The 24295-nt window shown below is 45.6% G+C and overlaps 1 protein-coding gene across 1 annotated transcript; it reads right to left on the reverse strand.

Annotated features, from left to right (window-relative positions):
- Positions 1-78: 78 nt before the first annotated feature.
- MMP19 (matrix metallopeptidase 19) lies at positions 79-14100 on the reverse strand. The gene is made up of 9 exons (XM_063119966.1): positions 13804-14100; positions 11134-11222; positions 10614-10744; positions 7584-7799; positions 5797-6042; positions 4172-4297; positions 2753-2917; positions 2227-2354; positions 79-1386 (listed from the first exon to the last, which is right to left on the reverse strand). The coding sequence occupies exons 1-9, from the start codon at positions 13906-13908 to the stop codon at positions 1159-1161; spliced, it is 1434 nt and encodes a 477-aa protein (XP_062976036.1). The 5' UTR covers positions 13909-14100; the 3' UTR covers positions 79-1158.
- Between the last annotated feature and the right edge of the window lie 10195 nt (positions 14101-24295).

Consider the following 24295-nt stretch of genomic DNA (forward strand, 5'->3'; position numbering starts at 1 on the left):
CAGAGACTTTTTCTGAGAGAGAGGAGCTGCCCTCCATCCCTCATTAACAAGATGAAGCAGATTTATGAAAGAGAAGCCAACCATTAGTTATTTAATGCATTATTATTGTATTTTTGCTGCCAGGGATGAGGAGAGGTGCTTGTGGCATTTTCTGCATCAGGTGCTAAAATAACTTGGCTGGGCCTTGAGTACCATCCTGCTTTATGGGGTAAGACTCCCTTTTCTGCTCTGTTTCCGGCAGTAAAATGTCTTCGGCTGGCCTGGAAAGTATCTCAGAATGCTGAGTTTTTCCTTGGAGGAAAGCGAGATTGATCACACACAAAAAATCATACCCTTTTTATTGTGGACGGAGTAAAACTGGCATAACTGCTGCCGACAGCCAGTTATGTACATTTGAGCCCTCTGACGCCAATATGGCTAGAGCCACAATGTCACATGATCAACATGGAATACAATCATGTATGTTTTCTTAATAAGAATCTATGAATCTGTCCTAGCAATCATAAACATATGGGTGGGTGGGGAACAAGGGCTACACACACACAGAGTCCTCTTCCAGATGCTTTCCGTAAAATCTCAGCCTTATTTTTTTTTTTTAAAAAAAAGGTCTACCTTCTATTGATGGAGATGCAAGGAAAAATGAGCAGCCAGCATTTTGCTACCAAGCCCCTTGCACATCTATTTGACCAGGTACAACAGTGAGCGGGTGTGCATACCATGGGGCAATGTTATTCCTATCATGCCCCTTTTGGCTCTCTCTCAAAAAAAATATCTGCAGCTTTAGATTGCTCTACTGGCTTGTCACTGCAAGACAGACACCCCCCCCCCCCCGGGATAACTTCTCCAAGGCCTCCTGCACCTTGAAACTGGGCTAGCCCTTTCTGCCAAGGTAAATGGGATGTTTCTGGAGTCCAGCACTAAAAAGGGAAATGTGTAGGCTGCGTGGGAGCTAAGAGACCAACACGAACAAAGAATTACAAGGTGTCACTAGTTCTCGCTCCCAACTCCAACTTAGTCCTTTCCAGATGAGTCGTTGCTCCTGCCTGCCACCTGTAGGTGTCGCTGTTGGGTATGTTTAAAAAAAAGAAATGGAATCCCATTCCGGAGTCCATGAGAACTGGAACGGATGCTAGCCCTAGCAGGGCATCATTGTCCAGGTTAGCAGTGCATCCAGCGCTCAGCTGTGCTCAGTGGGTAGCCTTTCTCTACTCGTAGTTGGTTATTGAGCCTCCAGTAGCTCTTTCCCTTGAAAAAGTAGACCTTGCCATTCTCCCAGGTGAATGCAGCATCGAGGTGGGACGGAGCACCCGTGAAAAGAGTGGAGATCTTCCTGGGCAGCGTGGAGAAATAGCTCCCCAGTTCATCCCATTGCCAGAAGCCTGTGCCCTAAGGAAAGAGAGGGTGGAGGAATTAATGCACATCCAAGCCTTCACTGGCCATTGTTCCACAGTCCATTTCATCTGGTGTTGCTCCATAGATATAAGGAAATATTAGGACAAACATACTCCCTGAATGGTCATTATTAAAGTGAAGGTTGCCATTGGCTATGAAAGTTTAGATAAATGTAAAACTGATCAGAGCTTACATTTATTATTATTATTTAAAGAAAAGCTATCTGAAAGGCACACAGGAAAAAAGTGGCAATATCATCTCTCTTGCCATCGCTAGGCACAGTGAGATTCCGTTCAACCGGGAAACCTACATCCCTTGTATTGCCTTCCCCCCACCCCCACTGCAGTGTTTAATCCAGCTCCCCATTTGTCTCCTGCATCTCTCATCACCTCAAAGCTATCACCAATCTGTCAAGTCCCTTATTAAGAAAACATCTGCTGTGCCCATTATGTCCCTTCAAAAATTTCCCATAATGCTCTGGGCTTACAGGGCTCCTGCTTCCTTCCACATTCCAAAGAATCAGAATACAGAAGCTGCATGGATTAGCTACAAAAAAAAATGTTTAAGCAACACAGAGCAAGCACTGTTCTGACAAAAAGGGATGCGGCACAGTTCAGTATCCCTACCCCCTGAAGAATTTGGCCTCCATTATATTTTATTTATTTATTTATTTACAATATATACCACTCCCCATTAAAAATTGCAAGATAAACTGTTCAAGATAAACTGTTCATGCTCTGCTCGCCTTTTGGGGAATCCCTTTGTTCAAAATTATTCCTGCCTCAACAATACCCAATTAGAGGAATGTAGTTGCAATAGCAGTAGTATATATACCTTAAAAATGAAGACCTTCTTGTTCCCTGGCCAATAGAAGGCAGCATCTATCTTGGCTGGGATACGTGTGAGGAGTTTTGGGTAACCAGGATCCAGTTTGAAACCCCGATAACGCCAAAGCTTAGTACCTGTAGCCAGAGGGACAGGAATATAGATTAAAAAGGAAGTAATGCAAAGTAAAGTTCCAGCCCACAAATTGGTCACATGAAAGATGCAATGTCACTTGTAATTTGTCCCTATGTTAGCTTTTGGGGCTTCATGGGAAGAAAACTGGCAACAAAGGATCACGAAAGGGGTGGGGTGAATAAACCTTTGCAGAAATACATGAACTTGAGCAGAGAAACATCCCCCCACTCCTCCCCAAAAAAACCAGACGTAGGCTGCATTCCTAAGCACGTGGAGACAGAAAAAAAATCCTACATTGTCCAGCTTTTCCCAGCCAGCTTTGGTCAAAACATGCAGAGGATAGGATTGTGCCCTTAGATAATTTGGAGGAAGGGGGTGTATTTCTCTTGAACCCACAGACCTTTGAAGAAGTAAGTGCGCCCAGTACGGGGAGAATACACAGCAGCATCCAGCCACCCGGGCAGCCCCTTCCAGAGTGCAGAGATCTTCAGTGGCGGGGTGGTACCAAAGTCTGTCACCGTCCACACATAATCCCCCCGGAAAGCATATGTCTTGTCATACGGCCCTAGAATAAGGTGAGGGAGAGGGGTTAAAGGTCAAACGGGAAATACAGCATGCTCTCCTTTTCCTTTGTTTTGAAAGGTGGGCAGGGTTCTAATCCTAATTCAACCACAAGGATTTGCTAGATGACTGAAAGCAAATTGAGAGCTCTGACATGCCACGTTTGTAAATGGAAATATCAGAGATCTGCCTCACGGTGTTCTCGCAAAAAGTAAACAAGAAAAAGTGTTATAAGGAACTCTGCATGCTAAAAGGTCCATAGAAATTATTATTTTAACACGGCCTTCCCTGGTGCCCTGCAGGTGTGTTGGAATGCAACTCCCATAACTGCCAACCAGCATAGCCAACAGGCTGCAACTTGGATGAGTGTGCTGGACTCGCCTAGCGCCAACGTTATCTTTTCGGTGCCAGGTTAAAACTGCCCCCTTCCCTCAGGCACTTTGCAACATACAATGAGTTTTACATTAGGTTTTGGATCATCTTTGGCTGATGGTTTAATAAACTGTTTTTAGATACATGTTGTCTATGTGTGTGTTATCTGTTTATATGGTTTTATGCAAATGCCTTTCTTTTTTGTACTTTACATACCATATTTTAATGGTTTTTAATTTTTGTGAACTGCCCTGAGAACTTCAGCTATGGGGCGTTACAGAAATGTAAGAAATGAAACCCCCATAGTTCCCTGCCAGCATAGTCAATGGACTCCACGTCCCATAATTCCCAGCCAGCATGACCAATGGACTTCAACTCCCATAATTCCCAGCCAGCATGACCAATGGACTCCACCACCTATAATTCCCAGTAAGCATGACCAATGGAGTGCAACTCCCACAATTCCCAGTATGTTGTCTGGGAATTATGGGAGTTGCAGTCCCACACACCTGTAGGGCATCAGGTTGGGGAAGGCTGTTCTACCAGTACATAAGGCTCCATTCTCAACTGCCCCACTCATGCCCTCTGCACTCTCTCTGGCACCTTAACAGAGGGGCACCAGCCTCTCCTCACATCGTTTTGTGCTCTCAACTCGGTTACACCTGAGTCCCAGCTTGCTTCTACTTGTCACTGCCTTTCTCTCATCAGTCTCACCTCCCCAATAACTGCCTGCTTTTGAAGATAAAATGGCACATACGTGGCTAGAGAGGGACACGGGTGGGACATTCATTTGTGCAAACCTGGGGCAGATGGAAGACGGGCCCTCACTCCTTTCTGCAAGTTCTGGGTAGGGAGGGCTACATTTGGATCTGAGAGTTGGACTTACCCAGCATGATCGCATCCAGCCCATCTTTGCATGGGTTGGGGACTTTACTAGGCTTCCGTGAGACAACAGGGACCGTTGTGCGGGCAGGGGAGGTCACAGTTGCCGTTGTTGATGGAGTCTTCTTGCCTGCAAGGGAGAACAAAGACCCTCATTAATAGGCTGAGCTGATGGAAAAGGGGTAAGGGCAGGGAAAATAATTGGGATGGGGAAGGGAGGGAAATACTTGGCCAATGTAGTTGGCCAGCTATGGATTCCTTGGCATTGTATTGATGTGTTGGCACTCTGCCTCTTAACCCAGCCAGAACCTCATTCAGGCAGGCATCAGGAAGAAGCTCCGGCCTTGCCTGGCAATGGTCTGTGCTTCCCAAACAAGGGAGCTGCAGCTCACCCCATGATTTGAAAATCACTGGGCCAGAATCATGCCTCTCGTAATGGGAAACAGACCTCCCTGTTGCTAGGGGTTCACAAGCCAAAGGAGAGCATGACGGTAGGCAAGGCCCGATGGAGGGGTGGGGTGGGGTAAGAAAAGAACACATAAAGTGACCAACTGAGCATTGGGGAAAAGAAATACATCAGGAAAAAAACAATGACACTCTTTAAGAAAGTTTAGGATTAGCACTTATATTTATCATGGTGATCCCAAATCTTTCCTATATGACCATCACACTGTGTATGTCTGTGTCTATATATGAAAGATTGACTTGCATTCATAGTGCATTAAAGAGGGTGGGGGAAGAACAAGTCTATGGCTCTGTTCACACAATCATCGTGGGCTAAACAAGCTTTGTGGGTTAAACAGTATCGCAAATCACTGGGAGGTTTGACCATACTCAGCGGTATATAAATGCCACAAATAAATAAAAATAAACAAGCTGTCCAAACTAGACAGCATGGCTTGTTCAAGGGGAAACAACCCCCAAATAACCGAAGAACAGCTCATAGGTTATTTGCAGGTTGTTTCTCCCTCCCACAAGCCACGCCAGCTGGCTTCAGATGACACAACAAGCTGCATCCAGGTGGGTAATTAGGCAAATGGTACATGGCACACCCCACTGCGGCTTGTTTAAACCATGGTGATTCTGCAAACTGAGTCTACATCTCATATCCTTTCTGGCTTCATTTAAACACTGATTTTAAATGTGTGGTGTTTTTTTTTAAAAAAAACCCAAACCAGATATTTCTGTACCAGCTATTCATAAAACCTTGGCAAGAGTTGTCTTAATTTTGTAGACTGACGATAAAATAATAGAATATAAAATTTTGAATCTCCAAAAATAAAAAAGCATTCTTTTCATATCTTTGTCTTACTTATGCTTAGGAAGACAAAAATGGCTTTTATCTGAACTCTGGAAGGCTCATTGTGACCCAAGTTAGGGCTAGGCATCCCATAGACCCAGGAGCTTTGCATCTGCCCTCAGCATAGTCCCCAATGCCTTTCTTATGCACCTCAGCGGCTTCTCCTAAGCAAGTCAAGACACACAGGAGGGAGGACGGACGGACCATAAAGAAAGAAGCTTGAGGGCCAATGTAGTTACAGTGGCAGAAGACCAAGTTGAATAAATGCAGGTCTGCTCCAAGCATGGGTGGATGGATTTGGATTTGTTAAATCTCTCCCAAGTCCGTACCATACAGGGCCTGGATGCCGTTGATGTCATCATGGTGCAGATGGAAGCGTGGCCGGTAGCCACCATAGGAGGGAGCCATAAGCGCTGTTGGGTACCGGGAATGACCCAATCCCAACGCGTGGCCGATCTCATGGGCGGCAATGATGCGCAGGTTGACACCACGTGAAGTTCCCTCAGTCCAGTACTCATCTGAATCAAAGTGAACCGTGCCTAATTCAGGGACATCAGCGTGGGCTAGCACATGCCCTGGGAAAGAGAAAGGGATGTGGGTTAGAGATTTGCAAGGTCACCTGGCCATAGGAAGCCCTGTTCTCAATACCAGCCAGGTTCTATGCAGAACAGCAGAGATGGGCTAGAAGACAGATCTCTAGATGTGTTGGCCATCCACTCCCAGAAGACCCTGCCAGCATGGGCAATGGTTAGGAATGCTGGGAGTTGGAAGTCCAGAACAGCTGGAGATTTACTTTCTCCCACCCCTGCAGTTCAGCACCTTATCAATTCCTTTGCCCAGCACACAGCCCTTTCCTGTACTCCCCCTCTCCTGTAGTAGGACACCTACCAAACACCTGCCTCCTGATTGTGCCCCTGCTTCATGCAACACAGCACAAGGTGGTGGGAAATAGATCCGTCTTTTAACAACTTTTCTGAATGTCTGCAGTTAATTAAAGTGGTTTGATTTAAACCAAATATTAACTAGTTCCATGTATTTCAGATTTGACACATACATTAACACACTCTCGTGTTTAAAACTTTTGACGGCATGCCCTTCTATTACATTGCTCATGATAAGAGATGAATTTGTATATATTTTCCATACAAATGAGGTGCAGTATTTAAAGGAGGTTTTGTACTGGGTACAAAAGAGAGCTGGGCAAAGTCCCTGCAAGCAGAGTCTACAGTGTAAACTACACATAGATGGTCTCTTAGGTTACAGATTCTTCCTTATTGTCTAAAATGATCCCATTAGGAAAATGTGCGACTGCACCATCCTTCCCCAAACCAGTGACCTCTAGATTTCTTGGAGTTTAACCCCCACCAGCCCCAGCCAGCATGGCTAATGGACAGGAATGCTGGGAATTGTAGTTCAAAACATCTAGAAGGTACCAGGTTGGAGAAGGCTGCTCTAGATTCATCAAGAGATCCGTTGGGGTATAGTATTTAGAGCATCAGTCTAGGACTGGGTTCAAAATCAGTCTAACCTACCTCACAAAGTTAAGATAAAATGGGGAAGAGGGAGGACCATGTTCAACCCCTTTAGGCCTGTTGGATCAGTTATTTAGGTGACCAAATCTTTCTGCATGGTGATTTAAAGCCCTGGTTTTCAACCAGGCCTGGTACTGAGCTGCCATTCAGCTCCTTGCCACAGAGCACTTTTTATTCGGTCTTCCAGCTTCTGCGGGGCCATCCCAAGGCATTTTGCTGTCTGAGGCAAAAGCCAAGATGGTATCCCCCTCCCAACATGTACGAAAGCTGACCAGACTGGCAGCTGAATCCTACTTCAACATCAGGTCAGGTCGCACAGTACAGACAGATCTATCTTCCAACAGCTTCCCACCACTCCTTGCCTCCCAGCATCTGCTGCCTGAAGCACCCACTTCCCTCTGCCTAATGCTAGGGCCGGCCGTGAGATTCTGCCACCCCTCGCCAGCTGCTCCACCTACCCCGGGCTGCAGCCTCCCACCTCCTTGCAGCACCAGGCTGTCAAACTCCTCCTCCGCCCTCTCTCCGCCGGTTCCCAGCCCAGCCCCATTCTAAGCCCCAAGCCCCAGCCCCGCTTGGCTCCGTACCAGGCCCATCGAAGGGCCGTTTGCAGTCCCAAGAAGAGGAACCATGGAAGGTGAGGCGGATGTCAGCACGGCCTATCCGCACTTCCCGGAAAGTGAGCTGCGTCACATCACTCCAGTACTTGAAAGCTGCCTGGATGGCCCTGCGTGTGGCCGTGACCCCCATATCCTCAGCGTGGTTGTAGATCCGGTACGTGAGATGCTTTTTGTGCCAGTTACCTGCAGGGGGAGACGCAGAGCCAGAGGAGTCAGGAAACGGGCAGTGCTAATCCCGAGCATTAGCGCCGCAGGGTCTGGTTGGGGCCAGGAGAGTCCCGGCTCAGTCTGTTTTGCAGGGAGGAGGTGTAGCATGTTATCGACTAATAGCAAACTCAGTCCTCCAAGTGTGGATCTTGAATAGATTGCCAAACATCCATGAATAAGAAGGAAGTATCAGCAGGCTCAAGGTTTACAGATTTACGAACAATCCTTTGTGAGTGCGGAGGCTAAGGGGAGAGAAACACTCAAGTAGATGAATAACTGGAAGGGAGAGGAGAATGGAAGGGAGTATCCTAGAAAAGGGCATGGCTGGTGGCCTACCTGGATGATTAGAATGCTGAACAGAAGCACAACACTGCAACATTTTGTTGCAGGTCCTACCTGCTATTCTTTGACGAAGGCTGCAATCCTACGCAAACATACATGGGAATACATCCCATGGAAATCCCTGGGCAAGACTGAGTCTTACCCACCCCATTGCAACTATGGCCATGGCCTCCTGACCCAGAATCCTGACTCAGGGCTGGTTCATAGGTCTGTTCTGCTCAGAGTGGTTCCCTTAAAAAAAAAAAAAAAAAAAAAAAAAAAGTTGCTGCCCATGGCTGTTCTCTGTTTGTGGAAAATTCATGCCCCTCTTTAGTGGATTTCAGTACAGCTTCCCAGGGAACTTTGGGGTTCTGTACAAGTTAACCAAGGTGTACCAGTAAAAAGATCCATCCTGGTAGACAGCTCCCCCAGCACTACCCATCATTCCTTGAGACATGCTGCATCTGCAAGAGACTGTTGGGTACATTCTAGTTTCCAGTTCAAACAGAGGCAAGAGTGAGGCCTGACTCGTTCCCCACATGAACTAAGTGTGACCCAGAACATGCCTCTAGGGTCTTTTAGCAGACAAGCTGACGTAGAATGAATTCCATGATGGTGGAAAAGTCTGAAAACCGCAATAGTTGTTTGCCATGTGCTGAGTCTGTAAATTTGCATGCCATGGCATACACAGACAATGCAGATGGAGCAATAGCATGGAACATTCCAAGTCCTTCAGGGAGGGTGGGGTGGATGAGTTAAACAGTCTGCTTACCATGAGCAGGGAGCTACAGAAGACCTCCTGAAATATCAGGAACCTGCTCAAGCCTGCTCAAAACCTGATGCTGGTTGGCACGTGGCAACAGCGGCATACGGCTCAAATGGGATTCAGTTTGACCCTAAGAAATCTCAGTTTGGGTCAATGGATGAAAGTTCAGCCATCTGTGTAAGAGAACTGAGCTTCAATTCCTGTTTAGCCAGAAACACTTTGGCCAAGTCATTGCTCTAACCTTAGTTCGCCATCTGTAAAATGGAAATAATAGTTTGATTTATTTAAAAAAACATTAGCTGCCTTTTTTTCCTGAAAGGAATTCAGCATCAGAAGAGCACCTCAAAATGTAAAACAGAAACATCAACAATATATAATTCAAATACAGCAGGTGGTTAAAAAACATTTTTAAAAAATCAGCCCAAACTAATTAAAACAAACGAGTTTTCTGCTGCTGCCCAAAACAGCAGAAGGGAAGGTATTCCAAACCAATGGCACCAGCACACAAAAGGCCTTTCTCCAGGGATCCACAAAGCCCACCAGAAGCTTATGATGTTTGAAGAACGTGATTCTTAATGAGATCACTACCTGAGCCCTTGGCAAGACAAAGGCTTGGAATAGAGGAGGGGTCTTATCTCATGTGTACTGAAGTTTGGATAAGAAACAATAGGAGACTCCCAGTCTGCACCCCTGTCTCTGCCAGAGGACTCGAGGGGGGAAGGTGGTTGGTGGTGAGCACAAATGGGAACTGTCTAGTAAACTAATGGCATAATCCTATACGTATCTACTCAGAAGTAAGTCCCATTGATTTCAGTGAGGCTTATTCCCCGGTAAATGGATACAGGATTATTTATGGACTCCTGTCTTATCCTGCATAGCTGATCAAACAGCATTTTGGAAACCTATGCTATGGAGGTCATGATGACTTCACAAGGTTCATGTGAGGATGAGAAGGATAGTGCTTGTAAAGCAGTTTGTCAGCTAAAAGCACGAGTGAAATTCTTGATGATAAAGGGGACCTACAAAGAAATGTTGCAGTGTGTTCTGTTCAGTGTGTTCTGTTCAGGATACCAGGCACTCAATTTTATTCCCCTCTCTCCTCCATTTCCCCACTTTTCCCTAATAGTTGGTCAGCATTCTATACCCACTAAGCATACTCAGGCCTCATCGGGGTGGGATTTGGTGGGGTGGAATCTCCCCCAGAGGTTTTTTTTTTCTAATAAATAAATAAATAAATAAATCTCCTTCTGCAATCCTGAGGCTCCCTGAACCCAGCTGATCCATCCCTGGATGGTTCCACTTTGGCTGCATAAGGAGCAGCTCTAGGGAGGAGAACTGAGATCACTATTAATATATATTATAAGAATAATAATTCCAGTTCCAGCCTGATTGACCAAAATTCACTTCCTTGTGTTTCAAACTGCTGCAAAACTCCCAGCTATGATCTACATAGCTAAAGACAACTAAGGGTGCAATCCTATGCATGTCTAGACCAAAACGAGGTCTAACAATTCCCAGCATGCTGGAAGTTGTAAGACTTTTTCAGTCTGAACATGCATAGAATTGGAGTTTAGAGTACAGCCTCAGGAAAATAAATACCTTTGTACCAACTCTCTCCAGCCACGGGCATCTCCACTTATGCCAGGAGATCATTTGTCCAGTTCCCTGCTTTGCCCCCAGTGAACAGTGTGACAGAAGCTCACCCAAGAGTAGGTATTTCAAGGTCTTCTCGTTGAAGGGGTCTTCAACGCCGCAACGGGGCTGCCGCATCTGGGAGAGGGTTTCTGCGCCCACGTGACCTGTGTCAGGCAGTCCTGACGCAAGCTGGAAGGAGCTAGGGGGATGGAAGTGGGGTGAGAAAGAGGTTAGTGGTTGACTCTGTGGTGGGGCCACCCTGTGGAATGATCTCCCCTCTGAGGAATGTCAGGCTTCAACACTGGCATGTTTTAGGCATTTGTTGAAACGTTTCTGTTTGCTTTGGCTTCTCCTCAGCCATGAGCTATCTTTGAACCAATCTCTGATATGATACCACTGTGTATTTTTTTGTAAATCACTTCAGAGGTTTTTTTTCTAATGAGAAGTGGTATATTGAGGAGGAGGAGGAGGAGGAGGAGGAGGAGATCAGTTCTGAGATGACACATAATATGAGGTCATTGACAGTGCAAACTAAAGTCTTTGTAATAGGATTTTGAGTTGGGGTGGTGTGTTTCTCGTTTAGTTTACCTCACAGCATCCTCAATCTCTTGTTCCGTGAAGTCGTTGGAGAGGTGTTCCAGTGGTTTCTGTAAGTATCCAAACTGCAGTAGAAACTCCTGAAATGGTAAGATATATTAAAACACTCTAGCCAGCTCAACACTCCCAGGGATATGAACACAGTCCTTGAAAACTGGACAAGAGACACTCATGGGCATTCTTGCGCAGATCCGCCTCTATAACAATGAGTGCTGAGCCAGCAGGCCACAGTTTGACCAGGCTTTTTCCGGTAATGCTTTTTCTCCCGTGAAAAGCTTATATTTCCTTTCTATAAGGACACCTACTAAGCAGAAGGTGATTAGCCTGTTCTGGAGCCAAGCAGACCAAAACGTTGTCCCCTTTTGCTACTTAATAGTGAAATACGGAAACAAAGAACCCCTTTAATTCCCAAGTTTACCCATCTCTCCCGTTAGGCCTCATTCCACTTCAACACCTATGCATGAAAGCCAACTGTTGTCAACTTCCAGATTTCAATTTCTCTAGCCACAGCGTTGGGAAATTCCCACCATTATCTTGCTTACTCGTCAAAAAAGAGACTTGCCAATGTCACAGCCATCTCTGCCAACAATGGACAGGACAGTCAAATGTTCCCCACTGGAACTTAAATTCTGTACAGCATCATTCACTGCATGTTTTTCAAGACTGGTCTACAACTGGATCTTATGTCTGCCTGCAACAACTGGCAGGATTGCCTGCCAAACAGAGTTCCTCATGCCGTCCCAAGACAGCAAGCACATGCGGGGAAGCAGGAGCTGCCACAACATACAGCTACAGTCCAGATATTCCCTGAAAGCTGAGCAAGCTCAATCCAGAGTCCTCATTTCCATCCTAATGGTGAAACCAATCACTTCTTCCTCTCACTCTTCAAAAGGATACCTTACTTCAGCCTCCCCCAAACTAGTGCCCTCTGGATGTATTGGACATGCTGGCTGGGGATGATGGGAGTTGCAGTCCAACACATCTGAAGGGCACCAGGTTGGGGGAAGCTGCCTTACTCTTTCACCAGACTCCGCAGACTTTCAGATACCTTGGACTTTTCCATCATTCCAAAAAGTGCATAATAGTTAAGAAGAACATTTTCGTCCAGAACTTTGCTGTTCCGTCTGAACTCCATAAAATGTTAAGAAACAGAGACAATTTAATTCTTATGGATTCTGAATTGTACCCATATGCTTTCCTTCTGTGACTGATAGCCTCTTTGGGAAGAGGAACATTACTTGAGTCTGGGAATCGGCAAAGGGTTAACCCACATACCCTCAGCCCTGATCCAAATTGTGGCGGTGGAGGGCAACAGCTTCTTGTTGAAGAAGAAAATTACATTGGAAGTTTGAAGTGCAGAACTCCAGTGTAGCTTGTAGTTTGCCCCTGAATACTTGCAAAGATGTTCTCTATCTCACACGAAAGTAGATTCACAGCTGATCCCAAAATCATTGCTTCATTTTCTGGTTTGCATAGAACACTTGGTGTTCCATTTAGATACCCCACGTTCTCATTTGAAGAAAGACCGCGTCCCGTTTTAACCTTCAGGGCGTTGAGAGCTGGTGAGCATAACTAACTAGCCACAGGGGTTGGTTTACTTCTGCCGGTGATTCCTCCCCATTCCTGCCTGATTGCTACCATTGCCGGATTCGGTTGCTATAAGCCGAAATTACAGTCATCCATGCCACCGCAAACCTTCTCAATGGCATGCAAAGTTGCAAATGGCAGATGAGTCAGACAACTAATTTGCCACAAGCATGGAGTTATGAATGGCAAAAGAAAAAGAAAAAAGGAGGCCTCCATGAACAAAGCATTCACATGTGCTGGCCCACATGGGAAGAGGCCAGAGAGAAAGTGCCAGGTCTCCTTTCTCACATTTCCCACATGCATATAATTCTTAAGCTTGCCTTTGTCTGAGAGAGACCTCCCTGCAGCCCAAAGTGGCTTGCTAATCTAGCAAAAGGGGAAGGTCGTTTCAAAGGGCCCAGAATTCCAGCATATGTCACAGGAGAATGTGACACGGATCCAAACTGAGGTTCATGCAAGAAGAGTAGAGTGAAGCAAGTCCACAGCTGCGATAACTGTGGAGAAAGCAGGTTGAGTTTCAAACTATGAAGTAGAAAAGAACTCAACCCTGGGACATCTGAGAGACCCTGCTTCCCTACTCCATACACACATCAGAAAGAATTCAGAATGCCTTGCCAACTCTATACAGCCTGCTCTTCTTCCCAGCTGGATCGCCGCCTTTCCCTCTCTTTGTGAAGCCTTGCCTGCCCGTACACATTCAACTCTGCTCCTTCCTAGAGGTGTGGGAAGACCCAGGCAACTGGAGTTTCTCTTGGCTATGGAAATCTTCCCCCAGGTTTTCTATCCTCAGAGGACAAGGAAAATTCTAGGCCACTTTCCCTTCATCAGAGTTTTGGAAATCCAGCCAGGACCTTGATAAAGAAAAAGTCTTGGGAAGGGTTGGGCTGCCAGGAAGGAAGAGTCAGGACCGAAGCCTTGAAGAAAGTCAGGGAAGTTTGGGATTAGGGCCACAGGCCAGGGCAGAGGGACATCCTACCCCATTTGTCCACAGTCCCTTGCGTGAGACCATCACTACAAACACCTCAACTCCAGCTTCCCAGCCTGGGTTCTCAGAGAAAGACAGGGCCAACCTACCAGGGCTTCTTTCTCCTCCGCTTGGGTGAGAGCAGCACTTTTGCCAGAGAAGGAAACAGCGCAGATCTGAAACAGCAGCGCTAGCCAAGGCATCCTCATCCCCATTTTCTTTGCAGTCCTCCGTTGCAAAAGTGAGCAGTGACAGCTTCTGCTAGGAAGCCCTGGAAACTCCACTGAGCACTTCAGACACTGCTTTTCTGGAATTCAATTCTGGATCTCTTTCTCTTCCTCCACCTCCTCACTCTGTGGCTCAAGCTTTGCTCTGCCCTAGCTGTTCCCTCAATCCATCCGTGCCTTCCCTCCCCCTTTCCCAAGTTTATAAATCTCCCAACAGCAAGAGTGAGTCATTTCCAACTCAAACATGTTGCAACCGCAAGGCCTGAAGCCCCCCCTGAGAATATTAACTCTTCGCAGAATAAACATTTTCTTAAAGTGACGGTCCCATTGCTACGGCTACTTCTAACAGAGGTTACGTGAGGGCTCTGGCTGGGGTCCCAATGTTAAGGGAAATGTCTGCACTCCAGAGTTCAGTGAAAGGCATTGGAGAAGACTCAGTTAAAATGTTGACAACCCTAATCAGGCCAGATGGTAAAAGAGAGTCTCTGTAGCTGCACGGTTCTATCCCCCGTCTCTGCCACTGAAGTCAGGGAATTCCCTTCATTTTATACTAAGAACGAGCTCTGCATCAGAACCTGCCTAGGTCTACCCAGTCACAAGTATTTGAGGTTCTCAAGTTCTCCTTACTACCCATTCACCAACCCACCCTCCAGTTATGGGTTTGTACATTGCATATAATCTGCGAGTAGGTCTAACCAGGCCTGAGCCCTATTCTGACCTGGGAAGGGGAAGTAACGAATTGAGACAAGCATGGAGCATATGCAGAGTGTATTTACCGCTGCATAATAACAGCCTTTCAAGCAAAATCTGAGAGCTAGAAGAGACCTCAACACCATTTAGCACTGATACAGCCCCCATTGTAAGGAAGAGACTTCCGTTCATTAGCCCCTTCCCATGAGCCATCAGTGCAATCAAGAGCTAGAGGTCCATAAGCAGAGATCTGGTGTATTGCAGAAAGATGCTTACAAAGCAAATGACTTGAGATGACACATGCAGGGAGGTCAGGGAGGACAACAAACTGCTCAGAGAAGCTCTGACCAATCTGGCTCAGGGCCAGGGAAGGATTCCAGGTCAGAGGACGGCATTTTCAAACATTCCCCAGCCTTGGCTAAGTCCCTCAGACTCTTCTTAGAAAGTCATCTCTGCTTGAGAAAGGGCAACAGAAGCTCAGTCTGTCTACAGATGAAAGTTGCCCAAGCCAACTTCATCCCACACTATTTCCCATCCAACCACAAGGAGCTCCAAATGGACGAGTTTTATCACACCAGTGTTATACTGTGCAATCACTGAGAATTGTGTGCAAAGGATTCCGAAGTTTTCCAGCTTATAATCTGCTTTTATTGTGAAGTACTCTGAAGTTTTCCAGTTTATAATCTGCTTTGACTGTGAAGTACTCCCATGTATCCTGCTTTAATTGTGCTTCAAAGGCAAAAGAACCGCCCTTTTTTGGTACTACTTTTGGAGAGAATCATTTGTTGTTTTCTGAGCAGCCACTGGGGGCACAGGAGCAGGATTTGATATGTTTAAAGAAAAATTAAACAAATGCTTACATCTGCATAACTTTTAAAGATAGAGACATCAAAATTGGCACAGTAATAGATATTAAAGAGAGCTTTAAGCATACCAAATTTGAATCGGATTGGGTCATCCGTTGATTTTTAAATGATTTTTTATGTTTCCCCCCCTTAAACCCATTTCCTGGTATGCAAAGGATCTTAGGAGCGCTGCCGCCCGGGGTGTGATTTAACTAGCAACAACAACAATAACAACAACGACAGCTAAATGCTGTAGGGGATAATTCAAGGGAAACAGGTACATGGGATGAAGCTTGATGTTTCTTTGCGGGGGGGCAACTTATAGCGGGGGCTAGATGTGCACTGAACGATTGAGGGGGCTGCTGAATGCAAAACATCCACAGCCTAAACAGAAGTCAACCAGTGCCTCTAAACTGAATGGGTTTCATTGATTAAACGGGTTAAAATAATGTTGGGCATTAAGCTCTACCAGCTGATGAAATGCCAGTGAACGTCAGTGACCAGCATCAGGTAGGAGAGCCTTCCCCCAACCATATGCCTGCCAAACATTTGTGACTACAACTCCCATCATCCGTGACTGTTAACTGTGCTGGCTGAGGCTGATGTGGGGTTGTAGTTCAACCCCAACCCCCATCTGGATAGCATCACTTTGGGGAAGGCTGAGCTAAAACATTCCAAAAGCATGAAGGCAGCTAAAGTGAGAATCTGGCTCATTGAACTTAATCCATTTGATCTAGCCCTGGAAAGTGCTAGTTGTAGCCATACTCCAACATTACCGAGTTGGAGTATGTTCCATTTCCAAGCAGAGTACCTGGCCCAGGCCTCAGGAAGGCCTGTTCCCATTTCATTCTCATGGCAAGAGTTAAAAACTAGGCAATTCTCCCAGACTCCATTCCACCTCCCGCCACAATCTTTGAATGAAGGCGGGGGCAGGGGAGGGAAGTACCGCTTTAGCTACAGAGGCCCTCACCCCCTCATTCCCATGCTTTACGCCAAGTATCTGCGTTATCTGAACAAAATTTTTGTTTTGGCCTTGATGTGCGTTTCCCAAACACACAGAAACCCCAGGCCTGTGAATCAAGCCTGCGTCAAGAGTACATAGTTCGTTGCCCAGTCAGACACCGTGACTTATCCAGAGTATTTTGCACAAGAACAATAGTTCAACTAGCGCTGCGCTGAATCTTCATGAGGTTTGATTATCACTGTGAAAGGTGCCATAGGGATGGGGCAGCATTAAGTGCTATCTGCTCCTCTGCACATTTTTTTGGTGTGTGTGTGGGGGGGGGGGCACTTGTTTGCAGCCATTGTTTTCCAATCTGCTGCTGCAGTTTGGGGACACACAACAGGGCTGGATAAAAAAACATATTGTTGCCTTAAGCAAAGGACAAGATGGTGCTCCCTTCCCTTCCTCATACAGAAGCCAACTGGTGTGTGTGTGTGTGTGTGCTGTCTATAGGGCTTAAAAGCCCTGCGGTGGTTGCCTGGTTGCACTGCATCAGTTACAGTATATGATGCAGCAATCACCCTGCAGCCACCGCGGGGCTTTCCTGTGAAGCTGTACACTGGAAAAGTTGGGGATTTATCCTAACTTTTCCTACTGGAGCAAGGTCACTACAGCTCTTCCGCCTTCTGTCCTCACTCCAGCATCAGGCTATGGGCATTCTTGGTGGCCAGATGCCAGGCGAGGGGCAGGCCTGGTGAGCCAAGTGGAAAGCTTGCGCTGCCTCCTGCGTTGGGATTATCCCCTCAACCTCTTTCTTTTCCATTTCTTTCCCTTCCCCATCCTTAGCCTCCTTTCTCTCCCATTCACCCTTTACCTCACTGTTTCTACTTCTAGCCTCACTACGTCTCTCCTCCTCACACGTCTTTTAATAAACCAGGCTCCCACAGCAGCCATTCTGGAACTAGTCACATCTTCCATGGGAGCCGTTTTGTGGTGGTGCCCAAATATGCCCACAGGTCCCAAAAGGTTGGGGACCCCTGCCATAGAGCCAATAGGTAGTTGCCGCATTCAGGTTTGATGTACTGTATATAAATCTGAAACTCTATAAAACTCCATGTATGTGATGAAGCAGCCTATAGCCCACAAGAGTTCATATCAGAGGCCTGTGTTAGGCTCTGTATTTAACACCATGCAGCTTCACTTGAAATGTCTTGAGAATCATATATGTATTTGTCCCAGTGTTAGGACACACATTCAACAGGAGCAGCCTAATTTCTTTTATTAACATGTATCTTGATATCTATGATCTGACCGTATTTTGCCTAAAGCCCCATGTTGGCAAAAAGCAACATTGGAATCAACACCAAAATGCAATCACTTCTAGGCTGGTGTAGATTTGGGTAACAGCCACATAAGGATGCTTTATTAGGATTATTCATCCAGTGCTGATATGCAGTCGCTTCTGGGGCACCATGAATGTATTTATCCAGAACGCAGCTATGCTGTAACAGTTTGTTGTTGTTTATTCGTTCAGTCGTTTCCGACTCTTCATGACTTCATGGACCAGCCCACGCCAGAGCTTTCTGTCGGCTGTCGCCACCCCTAGCTTCCCCAAGGTCAAGTCTGTCACCTCCAGAATATCATCCATCCATCTTGCCCTTGGTCGGCCCCTCTTCCTTTTGCCTTCCCCTTTCCCTAGCATCAGCCTCTTCTCCAGGGTATCCTGTCTTCTCATTATGTGGCCAAAGTACTTCAGTTTTGCCTTTAATACCATTCCCTCAAGTGAGCAGTCTGGCTTTATGTCCTGGAGTATGGACTGGTTTGATCTTCTTGCAGTCCAAGGCATTCTCAGAATTTTCCTCCAACACCACAGTTCAAAAGCATCTATCTTCCTTCGCTCAGCTTTCCTTATGGTCCAGCTCTCGCAGCCATAGGTTACTACGGGGAATACCATTGCTTTAACTATGCGGACCTTTGTTGTCAGTGTGGTGTCTCTGCTCTTAACTATTTTATCAAGATTTGTCATTGCTCTCCTCCCAAGAAGTAAACGTCTTCTGATTTCCTGGCTGCAGTCAGCGTCTGCAGTAATCTTTGCGCCCAGAAATACAAAGTCTGTCACTGCCTCCACGTTTTCTCCCTCTATTTGCCAGTTATTAATCAAGCTGGTTGCCATAATCTTGGTTTTTTTGAGGTTTAACTGAAACCCAGCTTTTGCACTTTCTTCTTTCACTTTTGTCATAAACCTCCTCAGCTCCTCCTCGCTTTCAGCCATCAAAGTGGTGTCATCTGCGTATCTGAGATTGTTAATGTTTCTTCCTGCAATTTTAACTCCAGCCTTGGATTCGTCAAGCCCAGCACGTCGCATGATGTGTTCTGCATACAAGTTGAATAGATAAGGTGAGAGTATACAGCCCTGCCGTACTCCTTTCCCAATCTTAAACCAGTCCGTTGTTCCGTGGTCTGTTCTTACCGTTGCTACTTGTTCATTATACAGATTCCTCAGGAGGCAGACAAGATGACTTGGTATCCCCATACCACCAAGAACTTGCCACAGTTTGTTATGATCCACACAGTCAAAGGCTTTAGAATAGTCAATAAAACAGAAATAGATGTTTTTCTGGAACTCCCTGGCTTTCTCCATTATCCAGTGGATATTGGCAATTTGGTCTCTAGTTCCTCTGCCTTTTCTAAACCCAGCTTGTACATCTGGCAATTCTCGCTCCATGAATTGCTGGAGTCTACCTTGCAGGATCTTGAGCATTACCTTGCTGGCATGTGAAATAAGTGCCACTGTACGATAGTTGGAACATTCTTTAGTGTTTCCCTTTTTTGGTATGGGGATATAAGTTGATTTTTTCCAGTCAGATGGCCATTCTTGTGTTTTCCAAATTTGCTGGCATATGGCATGCATCACCTTGACAGCATCATCTTGCAATATTTTAAACAGTTCAGCTGGGATACTGTCGTCTCCTGCTGCCTTGTTATTAGCAATGCTTCTTAAGGCCCATTCAACCTCACTCTTCAGGATGTCTGGCTCTAACTCATTGACCACACCGTCTGAGCTATCCCCGATATTATTATCCTTCCTATACAGATCTTCCGTATATTCTTGCCATCTTTTCTTGATCTCTTCTGTTTCTGTTAGGTCCTTGCCATCTTTGTTTTTGATCATACCCATTTTTGCCTGGAATTTGCCTCCGATGTTTCTAATTTTCTGGAAGAGGTCTCTTGTCCTTCCTATTCTATTGTCTTCTTCCACTTCCGCACATTGCTTGTTTAAAAATAATTCCTTATCTCTTCTTGCTAACCTCTGGAATTTTGCATTTAATTGGGCATATCTCCCCCTATCACTATTGCCTTTTGCTTTCCTTCTTTCTTGGGCTACTTCCAGTGTCTCAGCAGACAGCCATCTTGCCTTCTTGGTTTTCTTTTTCTTTGGGACATTTTTTGTTGCCACCTCTTGGACAATGTTGCGAACTTCTGTCCATAGTTCTTCCGGGACCCTATCTACTAAATCTAGTCCCTTAAATCTATTCTTCACTTCCACTGCATATTCATTAGGAATATTAGTGAGCTCATATCTAACTGATCTGTGGGTCTTCCCTATTCTCTTTAGTTTGATTCTAAATTGTGCAATAAGAAGTTCGTGATCTGAACTACAGTCAGCTCCAGGTCTTGTTTTTACTGTCTGTATAGATGTCCGCCACCTTTGGCTGCAAAGGATGTAGTCAATCTGATTTCGGTGTTGGCCGTCTGGTGAAGTCCATGTATAAAGCCGTCTTTTTGGTTGTTGGAAGAGAGTGTTTGTTATGCACAGTGAGTTGTCCTGGCAGAATTCTATCAGCCTATGTCCCGCTTCATTTTGTTCTCCTAGACCATGTTTACCTGTAATTCCAGATGTCATTTGACTGCCCACCTTAGTGTTCCAGTCTCCTGTGACGAAAATAACATCTCTTTTTGGTGTATTATCCAGTAGGTGCTGCAGATCCTCATAGAACTGATCTACTTCTGCTTCTTCAGCATCTGTGGTTGGGGCATATATTTGGATCACTGTGATGTTAAATGGCTTACCCTGAATTCGAATTGAGATCATTCTATCGTTTTTTGGATTGTATCCAAGCACTGCTTTAGCCACTTTATTATTAATTATGAAGGCTACTCCATTTCTTCTGTGATCCTCTTGTCCACAGTAGTAGATCTGGTGGTAATCTGATGTGAAGTGGCCCATTCCAGTCCATTTCAGTTCACAAACAGTTAAAGACAGAGTATGAAAAGCTCAGCACTCAGAGTTGCCAAGGGATCGATAGTATTGCTGGTAACCAAGTCAGAGTGCCAAAACAGTCACTCTCCTGCCTCTCCCTTTCGTGTGGCATTTGAGTATTTTCCCCATTTGCAAACTCTGAGGCAAGGCTTCAGGCTATTGCAACAAGGCCTCGCTAGCTCCAATGGCGACAGGGTGGGGTTCAGCACAACACGCCTCAGACATTACCATTCTGACATCACCAGCCAAAGTTGTAGAAGGGGGCTGCAGCAGTTTAAAGTTTGAGGAGGTCCCCTGTTCAATCATTACATTCTGAGACCCAGCATGTCCCTAAGCTATTATGCATTCTCCTCTGCCAGCAATCCATGCGTGAATCGATAGCTCATCTAGCCTAACGCCTTTGATTTACTTACAGTGATGTGCGGTTAAGGGCTGAGGAACTGAGCTAGGCAGGTCAGTTTTGGGCCGTCTCACACACTACAGAGGAAGGCTTGCTATTCTAATTCTCATGAACCCAGAAGTGCGCTGGGTTTGGGTAAGGGGCTTCCACTGTAGTTCTCCAAGACAGCAAGGGCCTTGAGAAGCTGGCTATAGAGCTGATCTTGGAGTGCTCTGACCCTCAGCTGAGAGGGCTTAGAAGGGAAAGAGGAGACCACCTTGAATTGGAGTGCCAAAGGAATTTGTGTGTGTTAGGGCCCATTCTGTAACGTTTTCCATAATGAGAATAATCAATAATAACAATACTTAGCATTTATATAGCAGCTCTTCACGTACAAAGCATTTCACGTTAATTATTTCAGTACAGTTTGCAACAACCCTGTATGGTGAGCTAGTCACGTTATCCCTATATTGCAGAGTGGGAGCTAAGGCTGAGACAGAGCAGCATGCCTAATGGCTGACTTGGTTGGAAGAAGGAAGATGACTCCAGTTTTGCAAGGAAGAAGAAGCTTAACCTTCTAACACAAAAGATAAATCGATGACTTGGAGCTGCTTCCTTTGTGGCTTCCAGCTGCTTTCCAGAATGATTCAGTGGATGACAGTGGCAGGAATCCCACATGCATCTTGTGGGGTGAATCCGGGGAAGGTGGCACAGTGACAAGGTGATGTTACCAGGAACTGTGTGTGGCACAACTGTCCGGAAATACTCGCAGACAATGATGACAGGCCAAAAATACAAAACAAAACAAAAGTGAATCACAGATCTGACATGGCAAAGAAAGTACAGAAAGTGCCAACTTTATCAAAAGGAAAAAGGAAGAAAGTACTATTTATATGCCATAAACAGCTGGATTTGTCAGTTAGACAAATCACCCACCACAATATGACTTTCAAACTCATTCATGGTCATTTGGCTCCCAGCAGAGTTCTGTTTCGGCCAAAAGGCGTTCTTTCTTCTATTGTCGGGTTAGAAAATTCATGACATCCAGTGATTCCAGAAGGGAACCATGGTTCCTAGCTTCTAATTATAGATTTGATGGGAGTGGAAGTGGTCACTAGAAATATTCCTAAACGATGTCATTGTGAGTGTCCCCCCCAACTCCAAATAAAGTCTATATTACTTTATTACTCCTGACCTCTGCTAAGCTCAAGGTGGTGTATAAATGGTTTGAGCCTCCTAGGATTACCAACTTTTCAAATGGCCTCTGAAAATGTGCTTTACAAACAGAGGTTTGATATATCTACATCTAAGGAGGACATCCTGGGAGCCACCCTGGATATATCTATGCTGTCTCTGAGCATCATCAGACGGGGAAATCACGTTTCCTTGTTGTCGCTACTCCGTCCCCTGCTTTTGTCCCTGATTACTTCCTCTTCTTCCCAGAGGGGGAAGAGGAAGTAAACAATGACCATGTGACCCATTCAGGGGCTCTTTGTATTGCACCACTTTTCCTGCACACACAGCAGGAGATCGCAACACATTCCATTGTGTGTGTTTTTTAAAAAAAGTTGGATTAAGACCATCATTAGACAAGCATTTCATCAGATGAGCATTTTATTGCACACTCGCTACTGCCCACTTATGGATGTTCGTGCATACTTTAGACAAAGTCGTCCGCCTCCTGCTCCTTTTTCCGTTGCAAAATAGACTTCTTTTAATCTGTTTTTTTTTTTTTAATGTTATGTGCAGGAAAAGTTGCACGATATAAACAGCCTCTGAATGGGCCACGTGGTCGTTGCTGCTTCCTCTTTGTCTCCCCGTGTAAAGAGACTGTTGCTATTGTGGGAAGGCAGGAGGTCATAGCAATGGTAGGGAAATGTGAAAGTCCACCCATCTGATGATGTTCAGCAAGGGGTCTATTTTATGATGGAAAAATTAGAGGAAGGAGCAGGAGGCATGTGGGAGGCAGACAACGACATCTAAAGGACCTTCACACATCTGTAAGTGAACATTAGCGAGCATGCAATAAAACACTCGTCTGATAAACCTCTCTCTCCCCCCCTGAGAACTTCTGTTGCTTAATCAGAGTGTTTTCTATACTATTTTTAAATCTAATCTAAAATTCCTTCTTGCAAAAAGGTAGTGCTCTTTTCACTACCCCGTTCACATGTAATGATGTGTGTTAATTAACTGTGTGCTAATTTCCTTGTGGGGCTTCTCGTTGTGGTGGCGGCCATTTTGAATATTTGTGGGGGGAGGGAGAGGCACTGTAGCTTCTCTTTACATGTGTTTGGCAAGCCATTGTGAAAACCATGGGCTGTTTTAGAGTTGTGGGTGGCTTGTTAACCACTCCAACAACCCACCCTTTCCAGTTTGGACATAATGAGAAGCTGGTGTGGCAGACACTTGGCTTGCCAATTTAGTGACTGCAGGTGCTGCAACCCACCATGGCTAATAAGCCACATTGGGCTGCAGTGATCATGCGAACCAGGTCACTGTTGTTTTTATATTGGGGTTTGTTCTTGTTTTGACAAAGTTCCTGTGCCTTTAACAGAGGGTAGGGGTTGTTTGGTTGGCTGGAGGGGAGGGCAGGAGAAATAAGGAGAGGGTCTAGGTGTGTCAGAGGTTTAGAGAAAGGTTGCTATATTTCCTGAAAACAAAGGTAACCCCTTTAAAATGAGTGTGTAAGTGCCTGGACTTTTAGCCCATTAGAATGAAATGCAACAAGAATCAATGTCTATTTTGATTTGATAATAAATGGCAGTCTTTAAATATTTTTAAAATAAATTAATAATAATATATTTAATTCAGGCTTCTCAGAAAGGAAGAACATAAGACAAGTAAGGCATATCTAGTCCAGCGCTTCCACAGTGGCCCAATCAGATGCCCACGAGAAACCCACAAGCAGGGCATGAACGCAACAGCACCCTCCTGTTCATGTTGCCCAAGAGTTGGAACATGTGCCTCCCCGAAGAGCAAGAGGACTGCTGCAGAGAAAAGTACAGCATGGAGGTTAGCTGTGGAACTGTGTAGCTAAGCCTTAGGGGCAATTGCAGGACATCTGTTTGGTTCTTTGCTCTGGCATTTACAAAACCGCTTTGTAACTGGGCTAAATGGACAGTCTGACCTGGGATAAAGCAGCTCCCCCATATTCCGAGAGGGGTAAGAGGAGGTGGTTTCCCAACATGCAGATGCAACCCTGGCAGTGCCAACTCCATGTTTCTGAAGGCCCTTGAGCAAGATACCCTCATGGCCTC

This window comes from Elgaria multicarinata, chromosome 3 (assembly GCF_023053635.1).
Source record: "Elgaria multicarinata webbii isolate HBS135686 ecotype San Diego chromosome 3, rElgMul1.1.pri, whole genome shotgun sequence".
NCBI lineage: Eukaryota > Metazoa > Chordata > Lepidosauria > Squamata > Anguidae > Elgaria > Elgaria multicarinata.

Bases quoted from the DNA above. Each gene is read 5' to 3' on its own strand.
- MMP19 (XM_063119966.1), bottom strand. From the start codon at position 13,908: ATGGGGATGAGGATGCCTTGGCTAGCGCTGCTGTTTCAGATCTGCGCT. The intron at 10,745-11,133 runs GTAAACTAAACG...CCATCCCCCTAG, and splicing joins GAGATTGAGGATGCTGTGAG to CTCCTTCCAGCTTGCGTCAG. The intron at 7,800-10,613 runs GTGAGCTTCTGT...CTCCCCCTGCAG, and splicing joins CTTGAAATACCTACTCTTGG to GTAACTGGCACAAAAAGCAT.